General features: G+C 35.2%; 1 protein-coding gene across 1 annotated transcript in view; it reads left to right on the top strand.

Annotated features, from left to right (window-relative positions):
- The first annotated feature begins 4,715 nt into the window (after positions 1 to 4,715).
- LOC110033648 overlaps positions 4,716 to 18,932 on the top strand; it is a 36,061-nt gene continuing 21,844 nt past the window's right edge. The window contains exons 1-3 of the mRNA XM_020737699.1: positions 4,716 to 5,166; positions 12,643 to 12,710; positions 18,802 to 18,868. Coding sequence (XP_020593358.1) covers positions 4,900 to 5,166; positions 12,643 to 12,710; positions 18,802 to 18,868 — 402 coding nt within the window. The 5' untranslated portion in view covers positions 4,716 to 4,899. The remainder of the gene's footprint in view (positions 5,167 to 12,642; positions 12,711 to 18,801; positions 18,869 to 18,932) is intronic.

Raw genomic sequence — 18,932 nt, 5'->3', positions numbered from 1 at the left:
TTTTCATTAAATATTTAATAGCAGAATGATCAGTATGCACAAAACAATTAGTTCCAATTAAGTGTGATCTGAATTTATAAAAAGCACATACTACTGTTAATAACTTATTCTCAGTTGTGGTATAATTGATTTAAGCTTCATTAAGAGTTCTACTAGCATAGTAGATTACTTTGAAAATCTTATCATACTTTTGTCCTAAAAAAACTCCAATAGCATAATCTACACATCAATTCAAAAGGTTTTTCCCAATCTAGTGAAATAATAATTGGTGTAGTGACTAATTTTTATTTTAATAATTCAAAAGCTTTTAGGCACTCTTATCAAAATTAAAATCATATCTTTTTCAAATAAATGACATAGAGCCTTAGCAATTTTTGAAAAGTCTTTAATATATCGTCAGTAGAATCTAATATGTCCTAAAAAAACTCGTAATTTCCTTCACACTTGTTGGGTGAGGTAAATTAGTGGTTACTTAAAGTTACTTAAATTTTTGCAGGGTCTACTTCCATACCATTTTCTGAAATTTGATGTCCCAAAATTATTCCTCCTTCTACCATAAATTGGACTTTTTCTCAATTAAGGACTAAATTTGTTTCTTCACAATGCTTAAGAACTTCTGATAGATGTTCTAAACATGTTTCAAATGAAATTCCAAACACTGAAAAAATCATCCATAAAAACTTAAATCCCTTTTTCAATTAAATCACAAAAAATAACCATTATGAATCTTTGAAATGTAGCAGGTGCATTACATAAACCAAAGGGCATTCTTATAAAAGCAAATGTATCATAAGAATTGGTAAAAGTTATTTTCTCTTGATTCTCAAGAGTTATTTGTATTTGGTGATAAGCAACATATCCATCCAGAAAAGAAAAAGTGTTTATGCCCAGATAGTCTATCCAGCATTTGATCTAGAAAGGGGAAAAATGATTTTTCCTAGTGACGAGATTTAATTATCTATAATTAATGCATATTCAACATCCTATGACTTGCCTTGTTAGTATTAACTCATTATGTTTATTCAAAGGCACAGTCACTCCTTTCTTAGGAACGCAGTGAATTGGACTAACTCATGCACTATCTAAACCGGGGTAGATAATTCCAACATTTAACCACTTTAGAATTTCTTTCTTAACAACTTATTTCATAATATGATTCAATCTCCTTTGAGGATCAGCCCTGGGTTTGCAGTTCTCTTTCATACAAATTGAAGGACTGATACCTTTTATATCAACAATTTTTCATCCAAAGGCTTTCTTATAACTCTTTAAAGTTTTCATTAAACTCTCTTCTTCTTCTATAGTTAATTTTGAGGAAATTATAACAGGTAATGTTGAGGAATCACCTAAAAAGACATACTTCAAATGTTCAGGAAGAAACTTCAACTCAAGCTCAGGAGGTTTTTCAATTTATGGACAAAAAGATCTATCTCTTACTGTCGTGTCCAAAACATCAAAACTTTTTCAAACATAATTTAAATTTTCCTTATATTAATCTTCATATTGATCTAATTCCTCTTCTTGTTCGTGTTCTAACTCTTTCAATTCAGATTTCTCTTCATAAGTTACTTTGAAATGACATTCACTTAAATATCTTATAACATCCATTCTATAATATTTATCATATTTACCTTTTGCAAGGTAGTTCATTGATTTGGAAATATTAAATGTAACGATTTGATCATTAACGCACATAGTTAATTCTCCTTTCTACACACCTAGTATTGCTCTTCAAGTGGCTAGGAAAGGTCTCCCCAAAATGATAGGTATCTCCTTATCTTCCTTCATATCTATCACAATGAAATCAACAGGAAAGATAAATTGATCCACTTTCATTGGGATATCTTCTATAACTCCCTTAGGATATGTTATTGAATGATTTGCTACCTACAGAGTTACAGTGGTAGGGGTTATTTCTCCTAATCTCAATCTTTTAAATATTGATAATGACATAAGATTGATGCTTGCTCCTAAATCACATAAGGCTTTCCCATAAAATCTATCTCCTATTACACATGAAATTGTAAAGCTACCAAGTTCTTTAAGCTTTCCAGGAAGCTTTTTCTGAATTATAGCACTGCACTCCTCATTAAGTGCAACTATCTCATTATCTTGAAACTTCTTTTTCCTATTAAGAATATTCTTCATAAACTTCACATAGCTTGGTATTTATTCTAGAGCTTCAACAAATGGAATATTAATTGTAAGCTTCTTAAAAAATTCCATAAATTTTGAAAATTGCTTATCCAACCTTTGTTGTCGAAGCCTCTGAGGAAATGGAGGTGGTGGTTTTTCCAAATCAACTTTAAGTGGAGAAATAAGTCTCTCTAAACCTTTCAGAGCATCCTCTTTTGGTTCTTTAATCTCCTCTCTCTACTTCAGTCGCTTTTTAAACTCTACCTTCCAATTTTCTTCCACTTCTGAGTTGAACTGCTTTTACTTGCTCTTTATTCTAGTATTTCAAATTTATTTCTGTATTACTAGGAAGTGTTCCTTGGGATCTAATACTTAATGAATTTGCTATTTGTCCCAATTGATTCTCAATATTTCTAATTGTAGCTCCTTGACTTTGTAATTGATTTCCCATTTGTAACACCACTTCTTTTATAGACAACTTTTTCTCCTTAAATTGTGGATTACTGTTAAAACCTAGAGGATAAGTAGACTTATAATTACTATTCCTTTGGTTTTACGTAACTTTTTTCTCTATAAGTAGAGGACCCCTTGACATGTAAAGGGTTCCCTTTAGGCACTTTCTCCCCCCTCTTCTAGGGAGCTTGCTCCCCTCCACCCTCACATTTTAACCTCATTTGTGTGTAATAAAAGCGGTCGCCGAGCCCCAGGAACACCCCTATTTGCCCCTCGATGGGACAACATACTCTCTCTTTCTCTCCATTTCTTTCTCCATCCCTCAGAATCCGATTCTATTACTTGGGCACGGTCCAAAGGACATATTTTGATTCAACACTTAAAATGTGTGGTGAGCATTGAACATGCTGCCAACAAGATGAAAAGCCACCCAGGTTGGAGAAGGACTAAGATAAGGAAATAAGAAATAAAAATTACAAATCAGGAAAAGAAGAAGAAGAAGATGAACACATTTAATGACAAGAAATAAAGTATATGAGACAAGTCAAAAGAAAAAAAAATTTAAAAGCAAAAAGTTGAAAAGACGTAAAGTAGAACGAAAAGACAGAAGGAAGAAAAAAAAAAGATTCCCTCTCACATTCCAAGGGAAAGAAAAGCCTGTACATGAAAACAAAAAGAGATAAGCACCTCCACTCCTTACCTTATTTACTTATCATTCTTTAAGGAAGGAAGAGAAAAATAAATGAAAGAAAATAAAAATGGAGACAAAGTAATGCCAAATAGAAGAGATTAAAAAAACAACTCTCCCTTCTCATTCAATCCTTTCCCTCGGAATAGCATTCCAAATGAAAAAAAAAATACTATTTCTCTACAAGCCTCCCCTCCAGTGTGAGCAAGCAGACTCTCTCTAAGCCTCTCCTCTGGGACAAGCACTCCAAAGTATTTCTCTCGTTGAAGCTTCCTATCTGGGATGAGCAATCCAAAATCTTCCCCCACACCCGACTTTAAGAAACATCCAAAAACTATCTAAAAGATTAACTAAAAAAATGAAGGTAGTTCCCTGCCCAAAAGCAACAATATTCGTAATGGGTATGACACAAATCATCCCACTAGCAAGTCTCAGTGGTTACTCTGGTGAAGAAAGCTGCAGTACCACCTAAGACCTGGCGTAAGGTGAGGCCGTCAGAGGCGTTGTTCCAACAAAGGTAAGAAAGATGGGCAATGAGTGAACTTGAGTTGAGAATATTTTCTATCTATAAAAAAAGGCTTGATTGATTATATTTTCCAAAGATTGAATTACCAAAAAATTACTAATAGGTCATTCAAAAAATTATGTCTAAACTAAAAGTCTATGGATTGAGGTTTTATGAACTTTTTGAGTTTTCCATTCTTATTTTGCAAATTTACGTCTAAGAAGTGAAAAACTTCGGGGTTTTATGTATAATCTAAAAGTATGCCTCCTCGATGAACTAACAAAGTTTCCATCACCGACGATGTTGTTTCCGAAACTATCACCAACACCCACGAAAGCCACCTCTACTCGACTGACCACTCTGTCTGCTAGCTCCCTCCGGCTAGCCCAATAAGGGCGACTACCTCTTGTCGGCCGGCTATCCGATCGACCACCTCCCAGTGGAAGGACAACTTGGGTCGATCACCAAACACTAGCAGAGACGGATTTGGACTAAATTACCTCTCAATACTCTCCTTTAAATAGGAACATATATTTAATTTCCTATCATCCCTCTCTTTTATTTATAAATAAAGGATTCTTAGCATGTAAAAGGTGTTTTTTTAGGCTCTCTACCCCTATCATTTAGGGAGCTTGCTCCCCTTCACCTTCACATTATAATTTCGTTTGTGTGGAACAAAAGGAGCCGCCGAGCCTGGGGATCACCTGGGAACTATAAGGACAGATTTGGATTAAAAAATTATGAAAAAGAATTACTAATAAGAAAGTAATTTTCTTTTTAATAGATTTAAGTAAAAAGGTGGGAAAAAATCACTAATAAAAATAAACTCTAATGATGCAATTAATTAATTCAAACCGACCATAAGTAAATTTTTTTGCTTGAAGCTGCCAAAACCCCATTAATCCTATATTATCCTGTTCGTTCTACCCGTACAAAGAATGATAGGAGGGTTAAAACCGTCTTTCAGCTAAATCAAGTCAAAGTTCTCGCCTCATCACCGGTCACTTCCGGCTGGCCGTTTGCTCCAGCTTCCTTTCCTATAAATAACCTATCTTCGGCCACCAGCTCCTCCGCCTCTCTGCTTTTCGCCTCGTTGTACCCTTTTGTTGCTGCCACCATGATACGCCTCTTCCTTCTCTCGACAATTGTCCTCTTGGTCACAATTCCCCTTGCCTCACCGCACGAGGATCACGGCGGCGAGGAGACTGGAAACTGCGAGGCTAGCCCCGACGTTCGTATTGTTGCGGATTACCGTCCTGGGATCATTACTGTTGACGGTCACGCCGACGATTGGGCCGGAGTCGAAGGTTTCGAGTTCAGCCTCTATCCCGCCCTCGATCCTGACGCCGACAAGGCCTATGCCGGCGGGAAGATTAGCATTAAGGTTCGAATTTCATTCGTAATATCCAAGCAGTATTTAGTAAATATGGAAAATCCAAATATAGTAATTCCTCTTGGTGTTAAAATCTTGGTTGACAAATATTTTAAGGTGCTCTATGGCAACAGATGAGATTTAAGTTATTAAGATTTAGCAAATCCTGTAAATACAGATTTACTAAATCTGGAATGGGTTAAATCCGGAAAACTGTTTGACAATGGATTTATTTAATCCCGTAAATCTAGTAAAATTGTTTGACAAGTTCTTCCAAGATTTAAGAAGCTGTTAGAAATCTTGGCAAGTTTTGCTTCTCAAAAAACCAGCCACAATAAAAAAACAACAATAGAAAACTATGATTTCAAACAACAGCAGGCAATAAAACTTGAATCCAAGGCACATAAACAGAAAGAAAGGTATGACGGAGAAAACCCACATTGTTGGTATTCACCATATGATGAGGAATCAAACTTCATTCAAGCAAAAAAAAAAAAAAAAGGTAGAGAAGGAGAAAAAGTTACCCGGTTCGAAACTCGGAAAGTAAAAAATTGCTCGAACAGAGAAGACGAGAATGTTACCCCGAGAGAAAGGTGATCAATCACACCAAAGATATAACCTAAGAGCCCGGAGATGACAGTCCGACAAGAAGACCATTGGGAGGGAGGGAGGGAGCGAGGAAGAGATAACCTTATCCATGTTATCGCTTTAGCTGTTACCTTCCCGTGCCATAAATCCCCAACCAGCGAAGTTAAATTCGTCGATTCATGGGATTTAGTAAATCACAAATTTATGGCTGAAATTTGTGAAATTTAGATTTATCAAATCCATGGCTTTATTTTGTCCAAAATGATCGTCTGACAAGAGTTAGCCTCCATTCGGGTTAAATCCGGGGCTAAGATAATCCCTAAAGAATCAAGACTTGCATGTAAAAGAGTAAGAAGCATAATGAGGAGAGTTTATGTATATTTCAAAAATTTTAACCTTCCCTGAATTTGACAAATTTGAAATTTAGTTTAACTTCAGAGGCCAACTTGATGTAAGAAGATAATGATTTTAAACGATTAAAATATTTTTGACAAAATTTAGCCAAATTACTAAGTTTTGCTTCAATGTTGCAACCAAACAACCCCTGAGTATAACCTTCATGGTTGGTGGCCATTGCAGTTTTTATGGAATCATTTTGCACTTTGTAGAAATGATAGGTAATCCTAATGAAATTCTTTTAAGATAATACTCCAAAAATTTTTTCGCTTAGTCCAGACTTTAGCAAATGTTAGTGTATTACCTTTGAAGGATTTTCATGTGAAATTATTATATATTATTAGAATAGAAATCAAAAGAATGGATGCAACATTTACATGAACATTGTTGCTAGATCAAATATTGTTGTCGTAATACTTAAAATCCTATAGAACCCATGAGGTTCTAATAGAACCTTGGGCAAAAATAAAAGAAGATAATAGAGAAAGATTGAAGGAGAAAGAGAGAAACTCTTATTGGAAAATATAGTGTTGGAGGTGTCTATGTTATCTTTGATCTTGTATTTATAATAATTTTAGGTGCTATTGAGGAGGCTATACTATGATCTAAATAATAAATATATTACATATCCATTATAGAAACATGTACATAGTGCTCAGCTACTTGTGACTTGTTATTTTGAAAAGTATTTTAGTGGTCTTACTGACTGAAAAATTTATCGCTCATGAATAGGCAGGTTCTTTTGATTCCTTTGGTAAGTGCATTTGGATCTAGCGAACGCTCTTTGTATTTGGCAAGTGCCTTCCTAGCCTTAGCTCTGGATGAACGTAAGGATATACAAGAGCGATATTAAGATTTGACATGGTACAGGCCCATCTTAATTTGATACTTTCTATTTTCGATCATGTTCTTCCATTAAGGATGCTCTTTGTGTCCAGAGATTAGAAAGGCTAGAGGATGATTCCTTCATTGAATGGGCCGAGCTGTATACTTTATTGGACAAAATAGTACTTAGAGGTTGACAACATTTAAGTTAATTTAAATAGTTAATGTGCTATCTAGTCTAGAATATTTTCCTTACAAAAATGTGTGAATAAACCCGACAATCAATAGAGTAGAATTTCGTTGAAGATTAGGAAATACAAGAGAGAGATGTGATGAGAAAAGGGATGAGTGACCTTATTTATCTTTAGTTATAGAGTATTATGTGTGATTAAGGACTTGGGGGACTTAGGGGGGGGACGAATATTGCAAAACAAGTGAACATACCAATTTAGGTCTAGGTGCTTAGGCGTCGCTACCCAATATTTGACTATTAAGCCCTAAATCGGGCCGATTCACTTCATTTTCACAGATCTCCTCCCCCAGCTCTTCTTCGGCGGCTGAGAGGTGAAACCTTTGGCATCCCTTTTTCTTCTAATTTCTCTTAATTCAAGAAGTTTTTGTGAGTGAAAATCACGTTTAAAAAGGTAGATTTCACTCCCTAAACTTTTTTCCTTCAATTTTCATCAGGGATTTTTGACTGTAGAAAGTTTGGATTCGAGATTTTTGGGGAAATTTTTAATTAATCTCTTGATTTGCATCTTGTTGGATCTACATTACTTTCAATCCTTATTCTTTGTGATTTTCATCTAATAACTTTCCAATGACATTTAAAACTAAGGGCAACAAGTCATAATGTTTGTTTGATAAGAAGAAATTTGTAAGCTCCAATGCGGAGGAGCGTTGCAACGACTTCTTGACATCGAAGAAGTTGATTGCTGAGCGAGGATTTATCAGCTCTTGGGGTGCTGTTGAAAGTATGATTGTGAGTAGAGATTAGGAAAATTTTTGTTACAATACTGATGCAGTTGTGATTTCAGTTTTTAGGGGGTTTTATGCTAATCTTCTTGAGGCTTCTGATGATTTTGTCTGTGTGAAAGAGAAATAAGTGGACATTTCTCCTTCCTGTATTAATGCTTTATTTTCCTTGAGAGATGTCCCCTAATAGTTTCCACTCTCATTCCACTTCTATAAATATTGATTTAAATGAGATCATTAGAATCTTGATTAATGGTAGGGCGACTTGGAAAGTTAGAAATGATCATAAAATCAATTTTCCTTTGTCCAAGCTCGATCAGCCTCGAAGGCTTGACACTACTTCATTTCTGTCAAGTTACTTCTCTCTACCAATTTAAGTGAGGTCACCAGCGATAGAGCATTTTTGAATTACAATATCCAAACCAGGAAATCTATAGATATAGGGTCCCTCATCCACCATTCTATAGTTAATACCACAAGGGGGGTTTTACTATTGGTTTGCGGCGCTCATCTACCATCTTCTTGTTACGCCAAAATTTAGGTGTTTCTTTTGGGAGTTGGGAGGAGAAGCTTCAGCCTTTGAAGCCTATCTTCAAGACCAACTTGAATCTATATGATAAACATGCTATTTTTTGTACTTGGGCTAGTTCTTCTCAGCCCTCTTCATCTCAACCCCTTTTTCTTATTCCCAGCCTCATCCTTCCACTAGTCTGGCTTCTATGTGAGAAAGATTGGGTGTGATTGATGATGATGTTACTATGATTCAATCGACATCGATAGTTTGTGATTTGGCAGACGACATGTCTCATATGGATTGATAGAATAAAAACTAATATGATCAAGTTGCTAGTTTTTAGGCTGCTCAGTTGGCAATGTATAAGAGGAATTATTGGATTGGAGGGGACAATCCTTTCGAGTTCCTTGTGTATTCTCCTTATCAGCCCTACGAGCATGGCCTGCTGATGGAGGACTCTGAGGAGGAAGAAGAGGATGATGAAGGTGATGATGAGGAAGAAGATGATGATGATGATGAGAATGATGATTAGTTTTTATTTTATTTTATGTGGATGTAATGGATGTTATTTTTATTTGTTGCTGTTGCTAATGTATTATTATTTGACGAGTCTATTTTTTTATTGTGGAATTTGTTTTTATTTACCTGTTATAATATTAATTTTTTCTGGTGGAATTTCAATTGATATCTTGTAGTTTAGATTTACTTGCTATTTCATGTATATTTATTCATATTTATACTTGTTGATCTTGGTGATAGACACATATGATAGGAAATATTTCTATACTATTGCCTCTCCATTTACATTTATGCTTTAAACTGTTGAATATGTTTAGAATTATTTTTTGGGGGGGGGGGGGGAAAAAAGACTTTAAAACTTAAAATTTATTTCAGTAAACTGCGATTGAATAGCTATATTTAATCAACTTGAGGAATGTGGGGTAAATTTGAAACTTTCACAATATTGATAAAGGAAAAACATAATTTACTCATTTTATACACTATGTAAATTAAGCTAAACTAGTGTTGAACTAATTTTGCAATTCAACATGTAGAAAAATGATTTAAATTTTCACTTTTAAAAAGTGTTACATATTTGTTAAATTAGGTACACTTACATAAATACTTCACAAGAATTGAGCATCCTTAAAAATATATTTTCATCTAATCCTTATTAAATTTTTGAAAAATTAAAAAGAAGAGAAATGTGGAGTGTTTAGTTTAGAGAGATGAAAGTAGAGCTCATTAAGGATAGAAATATTCATCCTAAAACAAAAAAAAGAGTATAAAAGAAAATATAAAATGAGAGAAGCTTGAGGAGAAACCTTATCAAAAATTGGTTTCACTAGATTTTTTTAAAATTTTGAACTCCATTACATTCCTCTTTTTATTGATGTTTAGGAAGTATTAGTAAACTTCTTAAAGGGAGTGCTTACATTCTATCTATTTACCATCTAATGTAACTTATTTAACATTTGTTAATTTATTTATGGAAGTAGGAAATCAAATTTTATTGGTAGGATGCAAAGTTTCTTTCACCCTAGGACTATACTAGTTTACTGAAGTTGTTATATTTTCATCACTATGAATTTTTTGATGCATAATTGTTGATAGTTTTTATGAAACTCTCTCCGTCAAATTAACTAATTGGTATTTAAATTATAATGTTACTTGAAAATAAATAATCTTTAAGTTTGGGTGATTTTGATGTGTAGAAAAAGAATACTTAAATTCTTTTATATTTTACATATTTTTATAGATGAAATTACACTTTAAAGAAATGTATTTTCATGTTTATCTTGCAGGTAAAAAATGTGTTGGAAATTGAGCAACATGGAGGAGACTTGGAGCAAAAGGAGCATAAGGAGATTGGCGCCTAGACACCAGACCCCTGGGCTCCAGTCTCAGCCTTGACAACCCGAGAGGTTGGCGCCTATCGCCAACATGCTGTGATACTGGCGCCTAGGCGCCACACCCTTGGGTGCCAATTCGCCCATGCCTTCCTTAGCAAACTGAGAGATTGACGCTTAGGCGTAAGCAATTGCCCGAGGAAGTTTTGAGTAGTTCTACCATCTGACGTGGGGAGTTGTTTGGAGGTCGTGAAGTGGATTTTGTGCTGAGAAGAAAGCTTATAAATGTGCATGTATCATGGACTTATGAAGGTTGTTGATTGATTGATGAAAGTTAGGTTTAGAGTGAGTATTTTGGGGAGATTTGAGTGGTAAAGTAAGGAGAAGGCTGTGTATGTGCAGTAGAGTTTTGTTTCTTCTTCTTGAGTTGAGGATAGGGAATGCCTTCAGGAGCAACAGCTAGGGAAGCATTTTGTGGAGCATCTTCAGTTGTAAAGGAGAGGAAAAAAGTGATTGTGTATTTCATTTGTTCTATATTCCTAAACACATCATTTAGTGGAATTCTCTTGTTTCATTGAAGCTTTGTGGTATGTTCTTCATGATTTCTGAATAGTACTCTTTGCCTTACCTTGTGATGATTAAGTAGGATGTGTAGGAAAGTTAATTGCCGTGAAAGTGCTTTTAGTTGCTGAATGTGATGATTAACCTTAAGATTTTTCTTTACTTTTCATTCTGACCAAGTGAAATGTTATAATGTGTTATGAACCATAATAACTCGGGAGAGCTATGGTAGAATCAATTGGGTTAGTCACGTTGAATTGTGGAGTATAGGTTAATGTCGTTTTAACCAATCTTCTTTATGCACTCAAGTGAGGGTAAATTAGAGAGTTGTTCCTATTTGTCACTAGCCATATTTACAATTTGTACTATATATTTTCTGCACTACTCTTACATCATTACAAGGGAGGGTAGCTTTATAACCTGATATTCATCGATTCAACACCTAATTAAGTAGGATTTCTATAGGATTTATACTTTACAACTGCTTTAGATACTATTGGATTAGTTTTGTAGGACTTAACCCAATCTATTTTCCAGGTTAGGAACGAAGCTAATGGGCTAGAATTTTTCCTAATTCTAATTCTCAGTTCCCTGTAGGATCGACATTCCGGACTAAAAAAATCTAATATTACTTATACGACACGTATACTTGCGTGAGCCCCACAATGTGGGTGCACCTGGAAGCGGTATCAATGATTCAAAGATAAGACATAAATTTGACTTCTCTAATTATGAGATGCACTTTAAGAGCCCGCCAAACGAAAAAATATGTGAACTAGCTAGAACTTCTTTTCTTTATTTCTTAGCTATTTGAACGAAAGCGAGTTTTGGTCTTTTTGTACATAAATACACAATTAATAAACATTCTTCTCATATCTTTCTTGGATGGACCTCACTTTCTTCAGAATTTTGTTCTTTATGGGGCAACCTTCTACATCCACGAAATAGAATGAATTCATGTGTTAATCATTTGGGGGGGGGGGCGGGGTTGGGGGGGGCGCTGGTAATTGGATTCTTAGGCTAGAGTTTTCTTATATCATGAGGAGTAAAGTTGATTTCTGAAAGCCAGCTCATCATGATGTTAATAAATTTTTTTTCCAAGACCCTTTTTGCCACATAGAAGCATTGGTTATTCATTTGGATTTGAGAGAAAATGAAGTTAATGATAAAAGGGATGACTTAACTAAGTGCAGACTCCCCATTTACTTGTCGACTTTTATTCTCTTATAGGTAGTGGTCTCACATTTTTTAGGCTTAGCCTTCAGCTAACATCACCCTGATTAAGTGCAAGTAGTACACCCATTTTATACTTGTTCGTGTAATTTTTCATCTGGATTTAGTTTAAGAAACTTGATCGAACAGGTCTGTTTTCATGTAAATGTGAATGTGAATGGAGTTACGGAAGTTTTTAATTTTTCCATGAAAGTTTTAGCTTTTAACTAATCACCATGGCAAAAGCTGCTTTTCTGTTTTGATATGACAGTTGCATGTCTAGTTCTTGTTGCTTTGTGAACCAAGCACCGAATTTGGTTTTTAGTTCGGTAACTGGAGCACTGAAACACCATCCAGATTAATTTTTGAGCATCTAATTGGCAAGATATTTTGAAGAATATGTTTGAAGCCATTCTTTATCAGTTTATGGCTGTGCATTTTCAACTCCATATTAATTTTTTTTTCTGTAACTTCATATTCAATTGCATCAGGAGTTTGGATTAATCTTTCGTGAAAGGACATTTGTCATAATGCTGTTTATTACCATATTTTTGGTTATTTCTATAGGCTGTGCATGATGGAAATCGTGTTTTCTTCTTGCTGCAAGTTGATGGGGAGTATGCTTACTCTCAAGGGTATGTTACTTTTCACCAAAGTCACTCTTGCTTTAAACAAGCCTATGCTGTACCAACGTCTTATATTTTTACATTATAATGAAAAATGTATTTTGTTTGCCTATGATTTATTGGTTTTTTCGGGACTTTGTAAAAAGTACCACCGGGTGTCAAATACAGGCACATTCCCTTTTTGTTAAATAATTGTCTCAGATTCCTCAACATTTCTCCAAAATTTTGTATGCTACATATTTTTTAATTTCAGTTATTTATCATTCTTTAATATTATTACTGATGCTGTACTGTGCCTATAGTCTAGAAAACAAGATTATAGGGTGCTATTTTGAAAAAATCCCCTCAACATCTGCATTATTTAGGCATCGATAACAAGCATCTCAGCTGTGCAGTTTAGAAAAAAATGAATAGAAAAACATCTGCTTTCTATGATTTATTCTTTATGGGAAACAAAGCAATAATCATATAAATTTATCCGGAGATGAGATTTTAGAGTTTAGAAAAGAGAAATCGGTACACAGTGAAGTTTATTAAAGATTGTTATTTAACCATATACCCCTGTATCAAATGCCTCCAAAGATCTATTTATGCAACAAAGCATGCTGTTTGCTCAATATAAAGCAAAGTAACATATGCATTTGTTGTTCTAAATCAGGATTTCCCATTCGAGGTTACGGTTGGTTGATATGACTTCTGAGGCTTTCTTAGGACTTTCAAAAATCTAGAGAAATCATACAATAAAGTATCGTGACCATTAAGAAATAGTTCCTTGCTTGAAGAATCATAATTTAAATGTCAATCAGTGTAACACTACACTTCTTGTACATTCTAGTGAGTATGGATTATGTGCAACTTAGTTTGCATGCCAGCCAACGTGGTTTCCTATGTTTTTGAGCTTTACTTTGCACCACATGCTAAGATGTAGGATCATATCCATATTTAGTTCCACTAGATTCCATTCGAAATTTATAAATCGGCCCGAAATATTATTGATTTCAAGATTCCTAGATCCATATATAAAATTGAACTAACGGACACGAGCATCTAAGATTAGAGCCAATTTTTTTCAAGTGGAATAAAAAGATATAATTTTTAAATATTGTGATTATTAGATAATGTGAATTGTTAGGGCTTCAAATGAACCAGGCATTAAACCAGCTACTTGTGGCTCAAATCGATCAAAACACACTTAAGATAATTTGATTAGTTAATTCAATGAGCTTGAACATTTTCATAAATACTAGGTTACAAAATGAATAAGCTTGAACATCATATGATTTGTTTTATTTATATTCATGAGCAGTATTGTCTTTTATCAAGCTCGATTACATTTCGATTAAACCTCGTTTATCTATAGTGAACTTTAAATTTTTATTTTTTTGGCCCAACAAGCTTTATTTAATATGGCCTGTTTATCCTTTTTCGTAAGCTGCTTGTATAAAACTTGATTAAGGCTCAAATATGACTCATTCATTTAGTTAAATAAGTTTCTTGTTAATAAGCTTGGTAATCTCTATAAAAAACGAGCTCAAATCAAGGTTGAGCCGAGTGAGAACATGGTTCTAATGGACGAACTTAAGCTCGGGTACAATCCTAAAAACTTAAATTGAGGTTGAGCCGAGATCAAAGAGGCTTTTAATAGATGAACTAAAGCCCAAACAAGCAGCTGTTGAGATTTGCTCGTTTTGTTTGCAGCCCTATAAATCGTATACATTAAATTTTTTTGATAGTTTTCGTGTCTTAGTGTTATCTTTTTTACGAATTTTACTATGGAACGCCTTTGAAGATGGTTCCTATGAGAATGTACTGCTTTCTCTAGTGTTTTGATTCCCTCACCAGGTGAATTTTTTTAATTATGCACTTGGACTCTTTTTGACACCTATATTTGGTTCCTTTGTCAGTATGTAACTAGTTCTCTTCCTTGTCCATACACTGGATTGGATGTTCATTGTTGTCTCCTTTGACTTCATAAGTTATTATTATCACTGGAACTGCTCTGTTGATTGCTAGATTTTTGGTACTATTGCAGGCGATGGTAAGTGGTGATTTTGTCACTATAGCTTTGTTTGTTTGTTCTATTTATTGTAGCAGAAAATTTAATATTGTTGGAAACTCATTGTTTTGTTGAAACTATTGTTTTAAAACTTGTTCTTACTGGAATTTTTGTTTTTTTAATTGAAACTTACAGTTTCAGCCCAAATTTTGGAAGATTTAGAGAAGTTACTAATTTTATCTTTTTTGGATTATAAGTAGTTTCCTTGAGGCGTATGAAAATTATTGAATGTCACTGGTTAAATAAATATTATGTCTACTTATTAATATACTTTATTGGATGCTAATTGTTGAAGTGCTTTTCAATTTTTGACGACTTCCTAGTGATGTTTATTCTTGTATTTGTGTGTGGCCAGAATTATTTAATTGATAACTTCCTTGTTTTTCTTTTAAATTATTTTGTGATCGATTTGTTTTAGTAATTACAATTTTATCAAATTTGTTAAAGCTAATTTTCATTTATATGCTGTGAATTCTAATTGCTGTAAAATTTTTTATATATTTTTACATTCCTTATGAAATTTTTGAAGGAATGAATAACATTTTTTATGTTGTTGTTGTATGAAATTTCATGTTTGGAATGAATAACATGTTTTATGTTTTTGCATCAATAAAGATAAATCTTTGCTTAAATTCAACATTTAGCGACACTTTATCACGACTTATGTGTTTCCTTTTAGTATGTGTTAGAAGTTATATTAAAAAATAATTTATTCATATTAAAAGTTATGAGGATTAAATTTTTTTCGTTGAATTGGATTTATTTCTTTTCCTATTTTAGATTTATTTCATTTCCTATTTTAGTTTTTCTATTTTATGTTGTTTCCTTTATCTCAAAGTAATTATTATAAATTGATTAATTGGAGATATATGTGTTATATCTTTCTTTTCATATTATTTCATTTTTCTTGTCTTTTCTATTCTAGGATTCACGTAAGGGTATTTATATCCTCTTTTCATATCAATAAAATTTTTCCGCTGAATTTTGAAAATTAACATGTTATCAGAGCTTTGCAATAAACCCTAGAGTCTTCTGTTGTTGAAATCTTTCAATTCCTTGCAGCCGACAATCTTCACCATGTTGCAGGCTCTTCATCTGCCTCGTCTTTTCATTTTTTTCTGCCGGAGACTTCATCTTCATGTAGGCACCGCAGTCGAAATTTCCTCCTGCACCTTTTCCCGTTGCCTGAATTCCCTCATGCTGACCTTGGATGTTGGAAACTTCCTTTCCCTGTCTCTAGCCGTCATAATTCCTTCCTGTGAGAGTTAGCTGCTGGAACCTCCTGTAGGCCACCAACTGCTATTTCTTCCTGTTGCAGGCCGCTTCTTCCCACTCTATCCCTACAAGGTTCAACTGCTCGATTCATTGATGGCTCTCCCTTCGCTGGCTAGAAATTTCCGCTGCGGTTTTCCTACTGGCTTTTGCCACGGAACCTTCCTATAAGCTACTATAGGCTTTCCTGCTAGTTTCTAGTAGGTTTGTGTAATTTTTGCCATTTCCTTGCAGCCTTTGCTTTAGCCGTCACAACACAAATGATTCAACCATCATCACTGTGGTTCTTCTCATCCGTTGCAGCAGTGAACCCCCCCTCTGATAGCTCCAATTGTCGGATTGCGATCGCTGTAGATTTAATCGAAAAATGTCTGATAGCTCCAATTATCGGATTGCGATCGCTGTAGATTTAATCGAAAAATGCGCCTACGCTGTGAATTGGGCTATCCAGAACTACCTTCAACCTGGTGATGTCGTCGTCGTTCTTTGTGGTCGCTCCACTTCTGTTCTCTAACTGGGGATTGATAAACCTCTCCGTTTCGGAGGTCGCAGTTGCCATTGAAGAGGTTGACTCCGAGCAGTCACAACAGAAACTTGAGGAAGATTTTGATGCCTTCAGTATCGCCAAAGCATAACATCTCGCCTAGTCGCTTGTAGAGTCTCGTATCCCTATCAAGGTCTACAATGTAATGGATAATGACATGAAGGAGAGGTTCTGCCTCGAGGTAGAGAGGCTTGGGCTCAGTACTGCTGTTATGGGCAGCAGGGGATTTGGGGCGTCTAATAGGAGTGGCAAAGGGAGGCTTGGTAGCATCAACGATTACAATGTTCACCATTGTGTTTGCCTGTGGTGGTAGTGTGGTACCCTGACGAAGTTGTAGGGGGCCTGATTGAAGTTGTGGTCACTTCTAACGCTATAACTGCTACTATGATTAACGAGGCTCAAAAGCTTTTTTCTTCCAACAGGCCATTTTTTGGAGCTCTTCCTTGTAGCAGTCCCTCCTCCAAAGCTCTTTCGTGCAGTAGGCCCTCCTCCATAGCTCTTTCGCTGCAAAAGGCCCTCCTTCGAAGCTCTTTCTCCGTAGCAGGCCCTCCTCCGGAGCTCTTTCTCTACAACAGGCCCTTCTTTGAAGCTCTTCCCTATAACAGACCCTCCTCTTGAGCTCTTCCCTGCAGCAGACCCTTTCTTGAGCTCTTCCTTGTAGCAGGCCCTCCTTCGGAGCTCTTCCCCGTAGCAAACCCTTGTCCGGAGGAGCTTTTTTCTTGCAGGACGCTCTCCGAAGCTTTTTTCTGTAGCAGACCCTCCTCCGGAGCTTTCCTGAAGTAGACCCTCCTCCGACACTTTTTCCCATAGTTGACACTCCTTCAGAGTTTTTTCCTGTAGGTGGCCCTCCTACGGAGCATTTTTCTGCAGCTTATTTTTCTTCGGAGCTTTTTTCCTACAGTAGGCCCCCTCCGGAGCCCTTTTCTAGCAGGTCTCCATCGCTCTTCTTTTTTTCCTGCAAGACATACACTGTAATTTTCCTTGCAGATATTCTTTCTTTCTACTTATAGGTCATATCGTGCAGTTTTTTTTGTAGGCGTTCTTTTTTTACCTGCAGGCCATACCCTGCAACTTTACTGTAGATTGTCTACTTCCCTGCAAACTTCATTGCAACACTACCTGTAGAAGCTTTCCGCTTACCTACAGACAATGCAAAAACTGCAGTCAAAGACAATTGCAGTCAACTAGAAGTCAGCTTTTCCTGTAGGTTTTCTACTTCCCTGCAAACATCTCTGCAACATTACTTCTAGGATTCCTTCGCCTACCTATAGACACCGCAAAAACTGCAGTCAACTAAAATATCCCTAAATACTCTTGGGGTTGATTACCAAGTACGAGATGAAGACTTTAAGTTCTACCTCACAAAGAATTTTCTTCACCCATTGTATTATATTTTCATATCCAAGTTGAAGAGGGTTGTCGACCTTGTTTCAATTTAAGGGTTATTATTAAAAGTTATATTAGAAAATAATTTTTTCCTATTAAAAGTTATGAGGATTAGATTTATTTTCTTGGATTGAATTTATTTCCTTTACTATTTTAGCCTTTCCTATTTTATGTTGTTTCTTTTATCTCCAAGTAATTATTATGAATTGATTAAGTGGAGATATAAGTGTTATATCTTTCCTTTCATGTTATTTCCTTTTTCTTGTCTTTCCTATTTTTCGGATTCATGTAACATTATTATACCTCATTTTCATATCAATAAAACTATTTCGCTGAATTCTGAAAATCAACAATATGTGATTCTAAGTTTGTAACCTTACATTAGGAGTGAAGTGTCAAAATAATCTTTTCACTTTTTATATGGGCCCATTTTAGTCCTAGAGCCTATAGAAGTACCAAATCAATCCCCAGGGTTTTTAAATTGGAGCACTAATAGTCTTGATGAGGACTGTTTCAGCTCTAATTTCAGGATTCAGGGACTAATATGCACTTCCATAGACTTTTGGACTAAAATGACTCCATGTAAATAGTTAGGGGACTATTTTAGCATTTAATACTTTACATTAGTGACCCTAGACTTTAAGATGACCTCCATCTTGTCTTTCAAATAACCAGTTGTTATAACTATTGAGCTTGGGGAATACTTGATAACTGAAAGGAATTTCTCCAAAGAAATATTCAATTTCTTTGTTCATATTGCACTATCAGGCATCGTGCCCCTTTTTTGGGCATTTCACCAGTATGCTGTTGATGATTGATGTTCTGCCCTTTTGCAAATGCAGTGCAAATACGAAATGTCCTTCTGTTGCTCTAATGTTTCAAGTGGGGGAGAATGCTTCATATCATAACGTAAGTGCATATTGGTCTCCAAATGCTGGTTTGACATCAAAGAGAAGATTGTAACATAATCAAA

This window comes from Phalaenopsis equestris, unplaced genomic scaffold (genome assembly GCF_001263595.1).
Source record: "Phalaenopsis equestris unplaced genomic scaffold, ASM126359v1 Scaffold001246, whole genome shotgun sequence".
In the NCBI taxonomy this organism is placed as follows: domain Eukaryota; kingdom Viridiplantae; phylum Streptophyta; class Magnoliopsida; order Asparagales; family Orchidaceae; genus Phalaenopsis; species Phalaenopsis equestris.
The sequence above is the reverse complement of the archived record's forward strand: the minus strand, read 5'-3'. Positions and strand labels throughout refer to the sequence as shown.